The following is a 19,072-nucleotide window of genomic DNA, read 5'->3' as shown; positions in this document are numbered from 1 at the left end:
AAACACACTGAATTATTCGAGAAGACACAGGGGGAAGCGGGGCGGAGCTACTGAACAGGAAAACAAGATCAAAGCGATTTGCTTCACCACAGTGGATGAGTTTATGTGTCGATGTTTACAAGTCCCATTTGAAGAAGAAAGATGAGACTTAGGTCTCAAAAGACCCTTACAGCATCTTGCTCGGAGATGCCGAGGAGCAAACGCCGTTGGTCTAACAACGCAACGCCGAGACAAACGAGTTTATCGTGGACCGAAAGCCTTCTTCAAACCAAGGTAACACATAACCTTTTGCTCCAATCATTAATTTACCTTGTAATAGTGTCACACATGTGTGTGGTGCTCAATAAACACCGTGTTATTGATCCAGTAGTATTCTGATTCTAGTTAGCCGGACGTTGGTTAGCTGTGTGCTAGCTAGTGTTCTCCTGACAACAGTAGACTGCGTTGCTAACGTTAGCTAGCTTCTGTTGTGTTGAAGCAGCATCTGGACATTAGGTGACTTTTCAACCCTGCCTGATTTAAGCAGGGTTGAAAAGTCACCCATCGCCCAGTTGCCGCTTTAACACAACAGCATTGTTACGTTAATACATTCTTCGTTTATCAGCAGTGATGTGACGTTACGTTAGCTAGTGTTAAATGTTGCGAGAATTGGGAGATTACTTGAAGTTGCACAGTTGTCAGTTCATTAGGTAACGTTATACCAAGCTAAAAGCTCATTCTGTTTAACAACCGGCCTGCAATTAATCTTACCTCCATAAATTATACGTTTTTGTTAAAACTGGAGCTATTGATTCAACTTAATGGTCATTTCTGAGGTTGTAGTTTCCGGTGCTGTTGTGTTGCGTTCGTGTTATGTTTTTTTAAATACAAAAATATAATCCAACAAAATTAACCAAACTACGATGGAAAACATCGGGTTATGTTTGAACGTTAAACGTTTTAATGTATTTTTGCCCTATTGAGTTAGAGTTTACCTGTGCATTGGGACAGTGACCCACTTTATCTTGTGTTAGCTCTCTATTACTCAAGTTCAATACATTAAGTTAAAAATGAACAATGTCTGTGGGTTCAGATGTCCCCTTTTTAACTTCATTTTGATGGTGTTTTCATCTGCATTATACACATCCTCTATAATTTTAGAGGAGCAGAATGCAGTAGACAAAGCAATCCAGTCGTATTCAACACTTGGCTACAAATCCTTCAATGGGTGCTTTAAGTCAGAAACATATAGACCTCACCAGACCACAGTGTCTTGTAATGCTTTTACATAAGGTTCAGATATGCAGCTCTATGGCGTGGTGTCTGGCAGGGGATTTTTGCTGCAGCAGAGGATTAAACAGCCCACTTGCACGAGAGACAGGATCTCAGTAAAATGAGGTCATGGGCACAGACTGTTTACACACAAGACTCCAGCCATTTATGCTTGCTCTCTTGAATCCTTATGTTTAGGAATCACATGTGGACATTTCCTTTGTTGTGACTGTTGCAGAATTAAAGAAAAGAACAAGTAAAATAGTACAGGACTGAAGCACAGTATCTGTTGCTTCGTAATGCAACAGAAGTTCCTGGTGCAGACATGGCTATAGACAAAACAACAACAAATGGTGATGCATAGTCTTGCAATACACGGACATTAGAGCGGCAAGTGATGATTTCTTTCTAATTATTGATTAATCGGCCCGTTTCTCAATTAATCGTTTGGTCTATAAAATGTCAGAAAATATGGGGAAAATAGCCATCCCAGTTTCTCAATGTCTAAGGTGATGTCTTTTAATGTCTGGTTTTGTCAGTCTAAAACCCAAAGATATTCAGTTGTAATATGATATAAAACACCGGAAAGCAGGAAATCTCCATATTTAAGAGGCTGAAAACAGCATTTCTGCTATCTTTGCATCAAAAATGACTGCAAAGATTAATTTGAAATGTATGTTTTTCACCTTTTATTGACATATATTTGGATGTATTTTAGATGATAATACATACTTCATTATGGAAAATTGCCTGAACGATAAAAGTACCTTATTGAGAGATACCCTTATTATTCTCACAGCTGCAGTGCCATAGTAGGATGTCATTGGGTCATTTTTGATTTATTAATGGCCTTTTTATACCTTTTTTAACTATGTAGGATGACGAGACCTGTGATAATGACTCATACGACGATATTCCCACAATGATGAGGCGGCCGCTGCTTCGTGGCCGGGCAAGGAAGAGAGCCATCGCTGTTAATGAGGGAAAAACTGGTATATTTGGCAGCTTCCAGCATTTCTCAAGGATGATGTTTTTAAATCAAGTTTTTTTCCCCTGAATATTAATTACTTGCACTGTCCCCTGCTCTTGTTGTTGGGTTTTCTGACTGTCTGTTTTCTTGTGGTCTAGATTTGGTCTTCAAGACTCCGATCAGGCCCATCGTGCGCCATGAGAGCATACTGTCGGAGATCAGCCCAGTGTCTCCTCACAATGCAACAGCCAGAAACATCTACTCTCCCATCGTGCGTTTCCTCACACCCACTAAAGAGAGTGAGTCTAGCTACTGTCACTGCAGTTCTGTTCTATATCTATGTCTGGCCACACACAGACTCTACTTACTTACATGCAAGACCTCAAAAAGTCATCAACAGCTGCTGCAGATATAAAAAAAATGTTTGTTGTTATGGGACAGTTAAAATGTCCCTGTCACTTCCACTGCTTTACCATTCACTTAGGGAGATGTCCAGTTTGTTTACTTTTCTTATGACGAAAGCGTGGTTGCTTACCAACCGCAGTATGAATGTACCAGTGTCTTTCTTGTGGCTTGTGTTAAATTCCCACTCCGGGTGCATCAAATGGAAAGAACATTGTGAACCCATTGAACTGCTCAGCTGACATTAATGTGGTGAGCTGACAGTTGGTATTTATGTTAATGGTAGAAGACTTGGGTGTCCAGTATGAGTTGTTGTTGTTGTTCCCTACACAAACTGCTTACACTGTAAAAGGCTTTCATAAATGAGCCTTGCTGTTTTTTGGTTTATGCCTTTTTATGTGAGAGGTTTACATCCATGTCGTGGCTACAAAAACTTACCTGGGATTTTTTTTCTGCTTTGGTCATTCTTTTTAGATATTAATAATAAAGTGTCCATGATCGTTGAGAAGAGACGGTTAAACAAAGTACTTCGGAGCGTTTATCAAATAAGGCAAAAGCAAGCTAAAAGTATTCTTTCCTTGGTTGCTGAAAGATGGCCAGACTTACTTTATACAATTAGCATTTTTCCCCTGTCCAGATGTGAAGCGTGCAGGTAGTGGAACCACTGTGTTGATGAGCCCAGAACAAGGTGTGTTTGGCTTTGGCTCCATTGACCTTCTGGCTGGAGAAGAGGAAGATGACATCTTCAATCCGTACGTATAAAGCCTCTACAGACATGCATTTACGTTCATTTGTTTGTAACTTAACAACCTTGCTAGATATCTTTTAAATACTTTTTCATATCCTGGAAGTTAACCAAATAAACTAGTACTTTAAATACAAGTGTTAAAAAAAATTACGATATATTTTTGGGCTTTTTATGCCTTTTTAATGACTGTGAGATGTGGATCAGAAAAGGGGGAGATAGAAGGGAGACGACATGCAGCAAATGTGTTACTTGAGTGTTGCTTTTTCAATTGATTTCTACAGTACAGAGTTTATCATCGCGTCCCTGTTTCATGTTTCAGAGCATTATTATCTCTTCCAGCTCCACGTTCATCAAGAACATACCGTCGCAGTCTGAACATTCCCTTCCCCAAATCAGAGATATTCCCCCCAAGACCAGGAGCACCCCGGAGGCCACTCTGGTGGTCGACCTGGTGAGTTTGAAGCTTCCTGCTTCCAGCTTTACTCAAGGTCCACTTATTATCTTTTTTTCCTGAGCTTCTCTTCTTAAAACAAAGGTATGGATAATAATTGAGTGGTAACCATGGGTTGGTAGAATGTACTTGTACAATATGATATATATGAATATGGCTGTTGAGATGCCTGTGAATAATAAAGAGCCTACATTTATAAGGATACGATGAACAAGACTTAACAGTGGGGTCTTTTGACTGCATCTCACTGTCAATAAGGGCGTTGTGTGGATCGATGAGATTATTTAGTCTGGATGTGATATGCCATACACTTGTTGCCTCACACTATCGGCATGTTGTTTTCCTGGGCTTGGCGCCAACACTGGTGTTTTTTGTTGGTCCTCATCTGTCTTAACTCTTGCCTTTTTGGTTCAGATGTTTGCTGTTACTTACTTCAGGGAGATCTGTTTGGGAGAACATATCACTGTCACACTGGAGTGCGAGTTCATGTGTGAGCTTTTATCGCGGCAGAGATCAGTTGCCAGAATTGTTATATGGATGACATAGGTGTTGATCATGGCGGGTGGACTGAAAGTTTATTTCTCTATCCTGCTTGAATGTGGACGGTTAAATAAGAGACTGTGCCACATCACCATTGCACCCATAATCAGTCTCTGCATCCCAGAGCATTCTTGGGTTTCAATAATGGCTGGGCAATATTGAAATTCCCCTACTGACAATATTGCTTTAAGAAAAAAACAATTCTATGACATTATGTCAAAAAAAGGTAAAGAGGAATAAATATCTAAACTAGAGACGCATATGTTGCAATACCCATAAGTGGCCACAAAGTGTCAACAATGTATTGGCAGTAAGTGCATTTTTGGCACACGCATGCTTACGGGTAAGTTTAGCCAGAATGGGAAAACGCTGTTCGTTGTTTTTCCACCACAGTCGTGCATCCTCCTTGCCGTCAATAACCTCCTCTCTTCTCTGGCTCTCCTTCGCCAGATGAGCACATTTGCATTCTTTTCACTAACAAGAACAGATATCTTTCCTGGTGGAGTTAGGGCTACATGAGTACAGCCACTGACGTTTGCTAGCGTGTTGTTACTTATTTTTTGATACGCGCACAACAATGCATATGCAGGTGAAGCATAGAGAAAGCAAGAGAAATGGTAGATTGGACTTTCATTTATATACACAGAGAGAGAGACTGAATATAGTGCATCATTTATAACGAGCGTTCATCGAATATTGTTCTGTTATCGTGAGGAACATTAGCATGGCCAATCAATATCGCATTGAACAATAATCTCGTCATATCACGCAGCCTTATTTTATTCTTGAATAAACAGTCACATTGATCTCTGTTCTTCCAGGAGGAGACGCTGATGTTCAGCTCTCTGAATGTGATCGAGGAAGCGGAGTACACCTTCAACACCGCTTTCCAGGACCATCAGTACAAGGTGAACATTCGCTGCATGTTTTTTTAATCTGAAACCCAGATTGCAGTAATCAGTATTTAAAGGTTGTTTAGCAAAGTCCTTTAACATGTATGTGTTTATGTTAATTGCAAGAAAAAAACAGATTTAGTGAACTACCTATATGACAGTTCTCGATAACTTTAATAGGAACAGTAAAGTATACACACTTTATTTATTCTGTCTTCCTCTCTGCTCCTGTTATCAAGGTGTACATGATCCTACGACCACATGTCAAAGAGTTTCTGCAGTCCATGGCAAAAATCTATGAGGTATGAGTTAATTTGATATGATATGAAATTGTCTGGTCGTTTATTTATGCAATTGGCTCTAAATAAGTGCCTGTACACTCGGTTTGTTTTTAGTGAATCAGGTAATGTTTTATTCTGAAAAACTTTAATTTGAAATATCGTCTGATGAATAGATCTGCTCCATATTTTCAGAACCTACACACAGATAATTCTTTCATAACTTTAATGTAATTCATTCGAACCAATTTATTTTCACCTTTTTTTATCGTCCTTTTCTTTTTTTATATGAAAATAAAAGTTGTTTTTGTGGCGTCCTGATGCCCAGCTGCTGTTTGTGTTCTGTTCCAGCTGTTTGTTTACACGTGTGCAAAGAAAGAATACGCAGAGAAGATATTGGACATCCTGGACCCGCAGAGAAAACTGTTTCGGTACGTCTCCGTAAGATCTGCTTCCACTTGTGTTTCGTAAACTCTTTGCTCGGCCGCAGAGACGTGCACTCTGTCAGGTTTATCAGACTCAGCCGGTGAGTGTTAGCCATCAGCTGACCTGTCTGTGACCAGCACTCAGTGCAATGGATTTAGCTGACTGTGACTTACAATGTGCTCATATGTGCTCGTGCCACATGGTGAGGACAGTAGAGATTAGAAAAAAGAAAAAAATGATTGTCTTTATTTACCGTTTGTGTGGCAGAAGTTGTTTTTTTTCCATATTTAAGAAACAGACTTTAAGGAAATATTTGCTTTATTTTATTCACACTTTATTTAACGTTTTAAGAAAACGTGAACATGATGAGCTTTGTAAAGTTGGAATACGTGGCAGAGATGTTGTACTGGATTGCATTCGATTGTATAGATGTACCTGATGATAAAACTAGTATTGATACATATTGGATCATCTGAGAGGGAGAGATGTACTCGTCCACGTGGACGTGTTGCAGCTGCTTACACATGGTCCACAGAAAACGTTTTTGAACAGGATTTCTCTTGCAGACATCGTCTGTATCAGGAGGATTGTGCCTGTGTTCTCGGCCACTACATCAAAGATCTCGGCGCTCTTGGGAGGGACCTCGCCAAGACTGTCGTTCTGGACAACGCACCCCACACGTACCCGTACCATGTAAGTGCTGTGATTTTTAGATGCCCGTTTGAAATCTGATACCGTGCCATTTAATGGACGGGGTTGGGGATCTCTCAATACTTTTAATTCATTTATGTTTTGGGGTTTTTTGCAGCTGATGAACACGATTCCCATCAAGAGCTGGTCCGGGGAGTCGGAAGACCGAGAACTCCAGAAGCTCGTCCCTTACATGGAGAAAATGTCAGCTGCGGTACGTCTGTCAATTTGTCAGCTTTTTATGATTATTACATATTACACATGGACACAGATTGTAGATGTCTGCCTTTTTTCATACGAACACTTGGAGCCACATTTTCAGATCCTATGAATGGTTTGAGTTAGAGATGGACATTTCAAGCAAAAATACTATTCGAATCACTGGGAACTATTACATCATTATTCCAAGCCGAGTTGGAATGAAGTGTGTTCTGAGATGCTCCGTCACTTGAACGCATCTCCCAGCTGAAACTGAAATTATTTGCAATGTCAAAGCATTGATCCATAAATGTGTTTTAACTTTAACGTCGGACTTGTTTCAGCACTGTGGGAGGAATATTGTTATTGTCTGTCAGTTTTATTCTTCTAGTGGAGATCAGTGCAGCCGGTAGATGTTTCAGTCAGTTGTGAATAAAACGGCTGCTTATCTGCAGAAGCAGATCTGTTTTCTTTCCTTCCCGGTTTCATCATTCAGTCTGAATATCTCCCGTTATGTTTTTTCAGGAGGATTTTCGGGATGTACTGAAGAAGAGGAAGGATCACTTCCACAGGCTGCTGTCGGAGGACTAACAGGACTCACCCCCACCCTCACTTGAACTACTTTATGTGACTTTCACAGCTCATGTTTACTTTCTTTATGCTTTGGGTAAAAGCAGAATCCAGTTGGAACTAGCTAACCTTTGTGGCGGACCTGCTCTCCCTCCCCTCTCGTCCCTGATCACTTTAGAGGACGGCAGCAGATCGTTACTTCAAACATGCTGATGGTTGTTTGCTACCAAAACCTTGTTTCTCCAAAACTCATTCCACAGGGCAATAAACTGCCCAGTGCTTGTGTATATTTACAAAACTTGAAATATGATGTTTATAGTCATGATCTTTTTAATTTATTGATTATATATCTAATCACCTCCTGTTAGCTCTGTATATTTTAGATATGCATTTTTTTTTTTATGCAATGAAATCACCTGGATAATAAATGGGAAAATAAAGTACTTCTGTCGGGTTTGCTTTCAGCACATTGTGTTTAATCTGTTTCTGTTTTGTGAAATAATATTTGATTTTATACAAGATGTACGTTTTTAACATGTGTGGTTTGACTTGAGTTGCTTCCGAATGAGGACGGGGAAGAGGTTAATGTGGATATAATCAGTGAGGTAACAGTGATGCAGCAGAATGAAATCACATTTCTGTGTCTTCCCGTCACTTATTTAAATGATGAAATAATACATATTCCACAGGAATGCGTCCATCTGGTCCACATCCTCTGTGCTGGTGTCTCATCAGTCAGAAACTGATGTCAGGTATTTGTTATGGTTTTATCTTTAAGGCATCTTCTCTGAGTTTACGACGCATCACTTCCTATGCAGCAGGAAACAGCCACCAGTGTCAGAGTTTATAAAAGCAAATGGAAGAGATGTGGGAATTAGGTGTGATTGTTTTCAGAGGTAGATTACAAGTTGTATTAATACAGAAATACTATTATATTAAACTTTCTTGTGTCAGATTTTTCACATCAGACTGGGATCTAAAGTTTAATTTGTCGAAAAAAATCTTGATTTTTATATAAAGATTAACCATTCAAGATTTAGATGTATAATGTACAAATACAAAATACTATATAACAATTTAGGAATGTTTATATCAAAATTATAGTGACACAAAAAAAAAAGATTGCCCTGAACAGACTTTCTATAATTGATGAATCCTTGAATTTAGACTAAAATGGCCTCAGATGACCTGTTAAAATAGTATATTCTGCTTTCCAAATATACTCAATCTACAGTGATATTAACAGCAAATCTTCCCATTAAAGAAACTGGAAACGGCAAATGTTCAGCATTTATGCTTTATACATTTCAATTACTGACTTAAACAATTAAGCAGTTACTAAAATAGCTGGTGTGTAAAAGTCTGTCAATCGACTAATCATTTCAGAGCTAAACAGTCAGTCATTGTAGGAATATTAAAGAAAAGAAGCAAAAATCCAATCAATGCAAACTCCATTTTAACACTATTGGTCATTATAGGAATATACAGGCTATAAGTGTATAATATAATTATCTGACTAGCCATTCATTCCTAAATCAGTGCTAAATGAAACAAATGTATTTTTATTAGATGAAAACAATGAAATAAACTGGAAACATCTTGTAGTTCATTATAATGATATAATAGTAATAAATACAGGGCTAAAACAGTGCAATAAAGTCATTACACCGTAGTACACACTCCCATCCTGTATGAATATTAAGAGTGCTGAGGTTTAGTTTGAGTGTAAATGTTTACTGTCTTGTTTAGTTAAACTCGTATTCGTGATGGATGTGGATGTTAATGTTGAATTTGGAGGTAAACTGAGAGAAAGTCCCTCCTCCTCCTTCTCGGGCTTTATTTGCTCCATATGGTGTTGGACATGGTACCCAGGAAAGAAAAAAAAACTCTTGTGGGCGGAGGAAAATCCTAGTATTTTGTCCGTCCTGAAATTTGATTCAGAAGTTCAGGATCCTGGAAGACAAAAAGCAAACGGAGGGGGAGGGAAGAAAGGCACAGAAGGACGGAGAGGTTTTCTTTTTTACTGCGAGAAGAGTAAACTCACCAAATACTCTACAACCTCCGACTAAAGTAAGTCCATTTATACGCGGCATGCTTCTAATTGAATAAAGCGCTTAGACAGGCATTTCATGAAGCCAAATTGAATTACATTTGTGTCTGAATTCTGATTGTTAACTGCTGTATGAATGCTGAATGGCCACATAATATAAGGTTTCAGCGCTGCTATTTGAGAAAGACTTCTGTGTCTTTTACGCGCAGATTCATGCGGGCGCGTTTGATTTATTTATCACCAAATTAGGCATTTCCTGTAGCCATTATACCAAACCACACATGGCCAGACTTTACTTGCTTTGTGAAAGAGAAATTGTAATTACATTTTCTTTGAGAGAGAGTTGCTCAGCAGCGGGAGAAAGGTAATTTTTTTTAGCGGGGAGTAAAAGCACATTGCCCCTTACGCGCGTTTCCAGATCCATGCAAGCTCTGATAACCACCGAGATTTATTCCCTACCGACCCAAAAGCCCGACGAGTCCTAATGCGCGCTCTATACATGGTAAAGTCCCCATTTGTTTGGAGAAAGATCCCTGCCACAGATTTTGCGTACCGATTCTGCGCCAGAGTTGGATGTGCGCCAAAAAAAATCAGAAGAAAACGCTCCTAACTCAATCTGCAGATGGTAATGAAAACCTCTGAAACTCACCATGCAGTTCAAATAACGGCAGCCCAACAAAGGCGCGTGATTGTTTTGTTTTTTAACAGTCATTTGTCAGACTCTTTCATCCAAATAGTCGTACTATAGCTTAAGTATACTGTATTGCCTATATTTATATAGTAAGAAGTGAAAAGAAGTTTTCACATTATTTACTTAAGTAAAAGCAGCATTACTATCCACATACTCCATTACAAGTACCCTGAGTACAAGTACCCGTTACTCAAATGTACATTAATAGGTCATAACAAATGTGCTTTAAGTATAAAAAAAAGTATTCTTTATGCAGGATGTCAAGTGTCAGTGTTATGGATCATATTTACTTTCACGTTAGTCACGATGAAGCTAATTTGAACTGTTTCATGTTCTGTTGGGTGACAATGCATCATATTTTATAAACTGATCACATGTTTATTGATCTGAAAAGTAACTAAAGCTGTTACTTAAATATAATGGAGTAAGAAATACAATATTTAGTGCAGTAGAAGTACAAAGTAGCATAAAATGGAAATACTCAAGATTGCTCAAAATTGAAGTGGCCTACAGTATGTGAGTAACCTAGAGTAATCCTAGAGTCTTGATAAAATGTATTTAGAGTATTTTTGTTGATATTTTTACATATTGTATTTAGTGCCTCATGTTATTTCTAATCATCCTATCTGTTGTGATGTTACAGTAGTGTTCAGGAGCCCCCAAAGGGTACCAAGATGAATCTGAGGGGTGTTTTAAAAAGATCAAGAAAGAAACTATCCTTGAAATAAGGGGGCCTTACTATGACGATTCATGTATAGCACTTTAGACGCATTAGCTTGTTTATTCACATCATACACAATTCTCAAAGGCTTTCTGGTGCATTTAGGGCAGGGTGTCTTAAGGTCACACTTTGCTGCCACATGTGACTTTCTCCATCTGCAGCATCTTCCTTGCTCTTTAATTCATTTTGACACTTTCTCTGTGCTTAATCTTTCAGTCTTTCACAATTAGTCAGGGAATGATCTGGAGACTGACAGTAGAAACATGAACATTTGAATTTAGATCTGGCCTTGTCTGGAGCAAAAAACATATATTAGAGGAATGTATTAATTGTGTCCCACTTTTTTCCTAGTTTGCTATTTTCTTGTGAATATCTACATACTTTCACTTCCTTGGGCCTATAAACATCCTCAGAATTAGTTAAATATTAGATACATTCACCTCTATAGGCCTCTAAAAATATTTAAAATGACCTCTTCAGCCCTTAAAATCCTAGAAGACAAAGGTCACTGCTGCTCACAACCACGTGACCACACTGAGGTCATAACCTGAGATACGGGGTCACATTTTGAATGTAGGCACTTTTTATTTAATGCTGATTAATTTAGCAGTTTGTTACATTTTGTTAAATAAATAGTTCCACATTTTTGCTGCTTTCTCACTAAAAGTAAGATTGAGTGTTGATAATCTTTTAGTTTAACTCTTGGAACGAAAGCGATTCAGCGTAGTTCCCAAAATATGAAAAAACAGATGCTCATATTAATATCTAACCTTAGTTCTTCCAATACTTCAGTCACATGTAAGTCCATTGAGTGTAAACACACTGGAATGAGCCCGCAACAGACCCACCATGAATATGTTTTTAATTGTCGAATGTAAACTATTCCCAGGTTGTTGAAACCTCCAGATTCATTCTCATGGAATTGTAGTGTGTGCTGTCTGTACTTATTTATAAGTTTTAATCAGCACTACTTTATGTTATTCAAGTGTTTCAAGATTATTATTTTTTACGTGTGGATTTTTGTGTCGAAAAATTGCTTTGCAATCAAAACAGAACACTTTTAAAACACAAAAATTAAAACTAACTAAAAGTCAAAAACTAAAAGGATAATAAAACATATTCATAAAAAAAATACAATGTCATAAAATTAATTAAATCACCGAAGATAAAACAAATTTGAAGTGGATTTTAAATGATAACAATTCAAACCTGCACAGGTAGCGTTAACTAGCAGAGGAAGATACTGACTTCCTGCCAGTTCTGATTATTGTACAACCAACCACAGGCATATCAACACTTATTTACTTCACTCCACATAAAGTCCCAGTAAAGTTTTAGTTTCAAGGATTAACTAATACTTGCCCAATGTGGAGGGTACATGCTGCCTTTATTAAAACAGAAGTTACAAAGTGATTCCAAGTAAAAGAAAGGGGAATAAAGGAGATTAAAAGACGATGTTTACTCTCAACTCTTCTTAACTTCAAAGCTGTTTGAATGATTTTCCACCAAGTGGTTGAAAGAAAGTGAATAATTACTCCATTTAATAAAAAGTAAACACTGCCGGATGCATTTTTTTTTTAATGAATGGCTTCTGTGACACTAGCAGGAGAATGGAGATCGTTTTATGGCCCTGTGTGTCTCTGGTTTGGTGTTTTTAACAGTTTTTTTGTCTGGACCTCCTCCTGCTCCTCTCAGGCTGTGTGACTATGAGCACCTCGGGGCTTCAGGCCACTAACCGGCAGAATGTGAAGGAGCTCGACAGCATGAAGGAGTCCATCAGCGACATCATCAACCAGCTCCAGGATATCGACCCGACCAGACTCTCCTTCTCCCCTTTCCTGGACCTGGACACTCAGATCTCCTTGGCGCCGGTGTCAGACAGTCCCGAGTCCTCGGTGGAGGAGCTGCACTCGTCCTCCCACTCCGTCTCCGGCTCCCAGCGCTCCCTTGAACCGCCACCAGCAACCAATCAGCCAAACAGTGAGTTATTACTGCTGCTTTTTACTGTCTGTCTGACGGAGCTGCAGGATTTGAGGGAAAGCCATAGCAAATTAGCAAAGTTGAATTTGAGTCCAGACTGAATCCAAAGAGAGGCGAGAGTCAGGGCTGATTAAAGCAGAGCAACAGGAGTTTTATTACGGTTGAACAGATGTGTAAATCTACTTGTAGGAGCTCTAGACTAAATGAACATGCATGCCTTGCATAAAAGTTTTTTATACAGGTTGAAATTGTATAAGTTGTTTGTAGTGCTGGTAAGGACATAACAAAGCACTGTGAGGAGGGAAAAAACATGCTGTTGGCTTTTGATTTTGTTTTAATCAGTAATAAGTTGAGTACAAATACAATTACATTCAGGTACATTAGCTTTAGAAACAGGCAGGTTATTAGAATCTCCCTGAAGAGAAAGGGCTTTGTTTTCTTACGTAATGAGAAAACGTGAGTTGTGTTTTAGGAAAGGAGCTTTTGTTTTTAGCAGATATTATTAGTCAAGTGTGGGACAGAAGACAAAGTTCTTTGTTAAGTTGTGTTCTTGTCTGAGAAACATTTCACCACTGCAGCAGCAGTTGTAGTGGCCTATGAAGTCCATGTGGACTGGGCACGTGCATGTGTATGACACAATAAAAGTCTTAAGTCAAAACAGACATGAAACAAGTTTAAGACGTAGGTTATTTAGAGTCTGAATAGCTGCAGCCCTGCATGAGGGAGACCTCTATTATGTGAAGTGGGTGAATGTTTGCAACCCTTCAACTAAGAAATCATTTTGATGTTTAATGGATGGGATGTTGGTTGGTTGGTTTCTGTGTCCGCTGTTGGAACATGGAGGAGTTACAAACACGCAGAGAGGGGGAGGGGCTCAATCGGGGCCCAACAGTAGTTTTTGGCCCGGGGCCTCCTAATAGGTTAATCTAGCCGTCCAAAATGCTTCTTGAGACCCGGGCCTGACATGCAGTCAGGGAGTGATTGATTGTTGTGAGTCTACAGCTAAATGCTCTCAGTGTGTTTTTATAATGCCTATGTTTTTATTGTTCCTATTTTACAAGGCATGTGCAATATGTTATATGTCTTCTTCTTGCATTGTTTGTATTGTTTTTGTATGTAATTTATTACTGTGCCTTTGGCTACAAATTGTTTTAAGTTGAATGCAGCTGTGTGTAGCACTACTGCCCAAGAAAAATCTCCCCTCTGGGACAATAAAGTCCATCTTATCTTATTTTCTTTCGGATTGTGTATTAAAATGTGATCTGGTTTGAACAGGCTCTGCTCCCTGCCACCAGCAGCCCGGCGACGACCTCCCAGAGGAGCCAGGAGCAGATCAGACAGAGGAGGGGGAGCTGGATCAAACTCTTTCCAGTCCCATCATCATAGTGCACAATTTGGACGGCGCCACGGAAAACTGCATCAGCTTTCCAACCCCAGCCTCGCAGGGAGACATTCCCAACGGCACAGACACACCGAGATGGAGCCCAGAATCCACCAATCTGGACTGCACTGTGGACGAGGGTCGACCTCTAATAGGCCCGCCGCCCGAGAGCATGGAGCTGACTGTGTGGAGCCCAGAGGGGCGGGCAGAGACTTGCGAGGCCGCAGAGGAGGCTTCAGATCAGGGACGATGCTGCTGCCGCTGCTGCCAATGTAAATGCTGTCAGAGCGGCCGAGTTCCTGCTTTCTTCTCAGTCCTGGCCTCTCTTCTGTGTGCAGCCGGGATCCTCTATGCACTCTATTTCTATGTCCCCATTAAACCCCCCGACTGCCCTGACATAGCCAGCCGCATCGTCTTCACCTTCTGCTGCTGCGTGGTGGCAGCCGTCCCCATCCTGCTCGGTACGTTTCAAACACCTGCACACTGACATTGAAAAACAGCCATGTGAGCGCCACAAATGAGCGATAAAGATAAAGAGAGGATTTGGTTTGTCTGGCCGCCTCGTCTCGGAATGTTTCAATGCCTCCTGTCCCCTTTAATTTCATGCGCTTTCAACCTCAGTGCAGCAGACGTCTCCCCAGGCCTCTGCAGAGAAGCATAATTTCCTTCTCCTGCACACAGCTTTAAATGGAAACTACAATAAGAGGTTGGCTGCGTCTTTCGTCTCCCAGGCTGTGGCCTAATTGTTTCAGAATATTTTAATCACTTTCCAACCTGGGCAACCAGAAACCAAGAGGGTAGGTGGCAAAAACATCCAAACCAAAGCCTCTCCAGATCATTTTCCTCTCACCTATTTGTCAAGCTGGTGACAGTGAGGAGTATTTGCATGCAGGCCATTCTGCTGGCAGTTGCTGTATTCAAATTAAGATTTTAGAATGACAAAGTAGCCTACGCTGTCAGACGAGATCAAGTGCAGCTAAGAGTTGCTTGTGGAAAATTGGCCAACATTCAAGATGTTAACTGACTTATTGCTCTTTTATTCCTCGCAGCGATGCTCATGGGTGCAGCGTGCCAGTTCTACACAGCCTCCTTCAATCTGCAGGAGTCGTTTCCCAGAAGACGGGCGCTGCATCAGCTGTTTGTCACGGCGTCCTTGGAACAGTTGCTTCTCTACGTCCTCAACCTCGTCGTTATGGCCGCTTTGCTGCCTCAAGACCAGCTGAAGTTGGTGCCTATACTGGTCTCCATGTTCATCTTTGGAAGGTGAGGCTCCATGGTGGACCAGAGGGGGGTTTGATAACTGATCCAGCATTAAACTGGTTTATTCTGGTTTAAAGTGCTCCTTAATGATTTTAATACACAGACATGAGATATTTAAGGGAACATTCACCACCTTGTATGTGGACATCCAATCAGTGTTGATAGTCAGTTATTGATGCAATAAAAGCCTCAGTGCAAAATCTGTTGTACTTCCTGCGCTGTCATTAGACTTGACTGATGTAGTTGAAGGCTGGGATGAACTACAGGCTGCTATATCTTGGATTTCTCTGTAGCCAGGGGGCGTGCTCTACATGCCGCTCTAAACAGAACTTCATTGTTCTCTTCGCTTGTGTTATTATTGGTTATTGTAAATTTAGAGTCTACAGCCATGCTAGCAGCTCTTTACTTACACCCAGCAGTGATTTGAGCTAAACGCTAACATGCGCACAATGACAATAGTAACATGCTGATGTTAGCAGGTAATGTTTACTCTCTTAATTTAGCGTGTTAGCATACAAACATTTGTTAGATTTGTTAACAACATTTATTAGTTTTTTTTAGATTAGAAAAATCAGGGAATCTATGGAGTTATTATGATTCATCCTGAGTGACACAAAGGTCTGAACCAAATTTAATTGCAATCTATCAAATAGTTATTGAGACATTGCAAACCACAAATGTTTTATTTTCTTTGTAATAAACTATTTATACATCATTGTATTGCTACTTATTGTAAGTCGCTTTGGACAAAAGTGTCAGCTAAATTAACTGTAATGTATTGCAATGTAATACTTAAAGGGACAGTTCCCCCTAAAATCAAAAATACATATTTTTCCTATTCCTGTAGTGCTGTTTAGTTATCTAGATTGTCTTGGTATGAGTTGCGGAGTGTTGGAGATATCAGGCGTAGAGATATCTGCCTTCTCTCGAATGTAATGGAACTAGATGTCTCTCTGCTCATGGTGCTTAAAGTGCCAAAGAAATGCACTTGGAAAACTCAACCCTTAATGTTTCTTTCCCAGAAATCATGACCCAGTTTGTCAAGATAATCCACTTTCATGTAGTTACTACCGAACTACACCCGCCAAAGAGTGAATATGAGCCTCTTGTCCCTGAATAGATGCACGCTTACTTCTGCGCAGTGATATGGTTGGCAGCTGTAGTTCGGTGGAAAGAAAATAGTTCCTATATTCAAATGTATTCAAAACAATTAAGCCATCTAGTTCTATTATATTGGAGAGAAGTCAGACATTTCTACGGCCACTTCACACCAAAACAATCTAATCAATTTAGTATTTTAAAAGAAAAAGAAAAAGGGTTTTGAATACTTCTACTGAAGTGAGCCTGGTTTAACTAGCTATTAATCTTGCTCTATAAAAACACTGGCAGGGAGGTTGTGAGTGTTTATCTATGAAGTTTGAACTTGATCTGATTTCCTGTGTTGTGTTTAATCCTCTACAGGCTTGTTTACTGGGTCAGCCTGAACGCGTGCAGCTCTTGGCGAGGCTTTGGCTCAGGCCTGACTGTCTTCCCGCTCCTCGCCATGGTGGCTCTCAATCTGTTCCTCATGTACACCCTGAATCTCAGAGAGCCACTTTTTGTCTCTCAGGACATCCTCTATAATCAGGTCACCCCCTCTTCCCGGTCAGGGGAGACATCACAGAGCCCGAGTGGCAAACCAGACATCCTACCCACAGACATCCTGGACGATCAGTGAAGAGGCGAGCTGTGCTTTCTTCTTTCAGAGGAGGAGATCTTTTCCCAAAATAGGCCATTCCTGTGGTCTGCAGTTCAGCACAGCAACACAGGCTGCCACTATAGCCTCCAAGTCTGTGACAGCTTAACTTGTATTTTTGCTCTTCCTATACAGGACTTCTTCTTTTTTATGTGGATTCATGCTTATTATCTGAAATGCAAACGCTCTTTCCCTGCTAGTGGCGGAGGATGCCTTTGAACAATGCTGTATTCTTAAAACATTTGTCCTTTTAAGCTATTCCAGTGCCTATATTTAATGTTTTGAACTCTAAGTACTTAAAAGCTCTGCTTTATATATGGCTGAATTTGGTTTGACTTAGAAAACCACAGGCAAAGCAACTGCAGTTGTAAGACTTTATTATTATTTTAACTTCTCCAAAATGTTTGTACATGATGAAGACAGAATAAAAGCCATTTGTAAAAACATCGTTTCATCTTTTCCAGACCGTTTTCAGTTCCCTCGCTGACCTTGCCCAGTTTGACTGGGCAGCTATTCCTGGAGACACTGCAGTGTGTGTTTTCAGTGCTGGGACTGTCATTACGTGATAACATGCTCTCAATGTTCTCTGGTTGCTCTCCATCATCTCCACCCTGCTGGCGTCCTTACTGCTGCTGCTGATGCTGCTCGCTCGGTTTGTGGCGCAAACTGAGGCCAAAACAAAAACAGGACGCTAAAGACGGCTGCACTGCCTTTCTTTTCACCACTTAGTCAACAGAAGATTAAAGAGCTTTCCAAATTACTTTAATTAAAGGCAATTCATTTGACATTTGTCAGCCTCAAATGCTAAGATTTACTTGCTTTTACCAGTTTAATGAAAGAAAAGCTTTAATTCCCATATGCCAGAGACAGGTCCACGGCCGAAACGCTGTCTGTAATAAACTCACTGCTGACAGCGTCTTTCTTTCACATATGATTTGTATTTTCCTACGCACCAAATTTAATTTAATACCAGTACAACATTTTTAAATAACTTTTTTTTGCCTGCTTGTCAGACTAAGTAATCAAGTTTGAAGTTTGTGATTATCACTTAGACCAAAGTCATCACATTTGACATTTTGACATTTCTCTTAATTAAACGACCCGGCCCACAATACCATCTCATAAGCCCTGCCTGCATGTTCAGAATTTACTGTTAAAACCGCCCCACAAATTAATGTCATTTATTAAACCTGCCTTCCAAGCAATTGCACCGGTCATCGCAAAATCTTTGGGGGCCGTAGCTCAGTCCGTAGGGATTTGACTCGGTTCAAGTCCCCCAACTACCTGCATAAACGGACAAAGTATGGTGTTTGGGTTGGTTCTTTGAGAGGTATCAGTTCACCTGGGAACTGCCGGGGTGCCCCTGAGCAAGGCCCCGGACCCCCACACTGCTGATAATATAATAGCTGCTCCTAATACTAGGATGGCTTAAATCCAGAGTTTAAATTTCACTGTGTGTGCTTTGCTGTGTACATGTGTGTGACCATTAAAAGAGGATTCAAAATTCTCCACATCTATTTTCCTTCCATACTTTCTTGTCCCAAGAGGAAATTCATTTGTTCAGAGGTGCTAGAGGGGTGAAAACAGCACAAAAAGGTATCAGCACAGAAACTACTTAAAGTAGAACAATAAAGGCAATCCATAAAAGGTGCACACTGTGATAATACTCAACTGTCACCAAACATCTCTTTTTAAACCTAAAGTCTGTAGGTTAAGCTGTAGCACAAGCTATTTAAAGAGAGGTGTATGACTAGTTAACTTTCTGTGGAGTTTAATGTGACTGCTTTCTGTCTCATCTGCAGGTAAAGCGCTTCCTTTTTCCCAGAAATACATACAC

General features: G+C 40.1%; 2 protein-coding genes across 3 annotated transcripts; both read left to right on the top strand.

The window, feature by feature from the left end:
- Nucleotides 1-41: 41 nt before the first annotated feature.
- ctdspl3 (CTD (carboxy-terminal domain, RNA polymerase II, polypeptide A) small phosphatase like 3) lies at nt 42-7,896 on the top strand. Of its 2 annotated transcripts, none has more exons than XM_029430577.1 (11): nt 42-273; nt 2,129-2,243; nt 2,380-2,520; nt 3,243-3,375; nt 3,711-3,822; nt 5,184-5,270; nt 5,495-5,557; nt 5,885-5,964; nt 6,526-6,652; nt 6,768-6,863; nt 7,373-7,896. In XM_029430577.1, the coding sequence occupies exons 1-11, from the start codon at nt 142-144 to the stop codon at nt 7,436-7,438; spliced, it is 1,152 nt and encodes a 383-aa protein (XP_029286437.1). In that variant the 5' UTR covers nt 42-141; the 3' UTR covers nt 7,439-7,896. The 2 variants fall into 2 exon arrangements, with proteins under 2 accessions (XP_029286437.1, XP_029286438.1); XM_029430578.1 differs by having other exon boundaries at nt 43-273; nt 3,261-3,375.
- Nucleotides 7,897-9,365: 1,469 nt separating this feature from the next.
- LOC115007309 (transmembrane protein 79-like) lies at nt 9,366-17,659 on the top strand. Its single transcript, XM_029430120.1, has 5 exons — nt 9,366-9,487; nt 12,575-12,859; nt 14,135-14,701; nt 15,290-15,503; nt 16,962-17,659. Exons 2-5 carry the CDS (start codon nt 12,586-12,588, stop codon nt 17,215-17,217), a joined length of 1,311 nt encoding a protein of 436 aa, XP_029285980.1. The 5' UTR covers nt 9,366-9,487; nt 12,575-12,585; the 3' UTR covers nt 17,218-17,659.
- Nucleotides 17,660-19,072: the final 1,413 nt, after the last annotated feature.

The sequence above is a fragment of the Cottoperca gobio genome, chromosome 4 (genome assembly GCF_900634415.1).
Source record: "Cottoperca gobio chromosome 4, fCotGob3.1, whole genome shotgun sequence".
Taxonomy (NCBI): Eukaryota; Metazoa; Chordata; class Actinopteri; order Perciformes; family Bovichtidae; genus Cottoperca; species Cottoperca gobio.
The sequence above is the reverse complement of the archived record's forward strand: the minus strand, read 5'-3'. Positions and strand labels throughout refer to the sequence as shown.

Coding starts and splice junctions, on each gene's coding strand:
- ctdspl3 (XM_029430577.1), top strand. CDS start 142: ATGAGACTTAGGTCTCAAAAGACCCTTACAGCATCTTGCTCGGAGATG. Junction 5,271..5,494: donor TCCAGGACCATCAGTACAAG/GTGAACATTCGC, acceptor CCTGTTATCAAG/GTGTACATGATCCTACGACC. Junction 5,558..5,884: donor CCATGGCAAAAATCTATGAG/GTATGAGTTAAT, acceptor GTTCTGTTCCAG/CTGTTTGTTTACACGTGTGC.
- LOC115007309 (XM_029430120.1), top strand. CDS start 12,586: ATGAGCACCTCGGGGCTTCAGGCCACTAACCGGCAGAATGTGAAGGAG. Junction 14,702..15,289: donor AGCCGTCCCCATCCTGCTCG/GTACGTTTCAAA, acceptor TATTCCTCGCAG/CGATGCTCATGGGTGCAGCG. Junction 15,504..16,961: donor TCCATGTTCATCTTTGGAAG/GTGAGGCTCCAT, acceptor AATCCTCTACAG/GCTTGTTTACTGGGTCAGCC.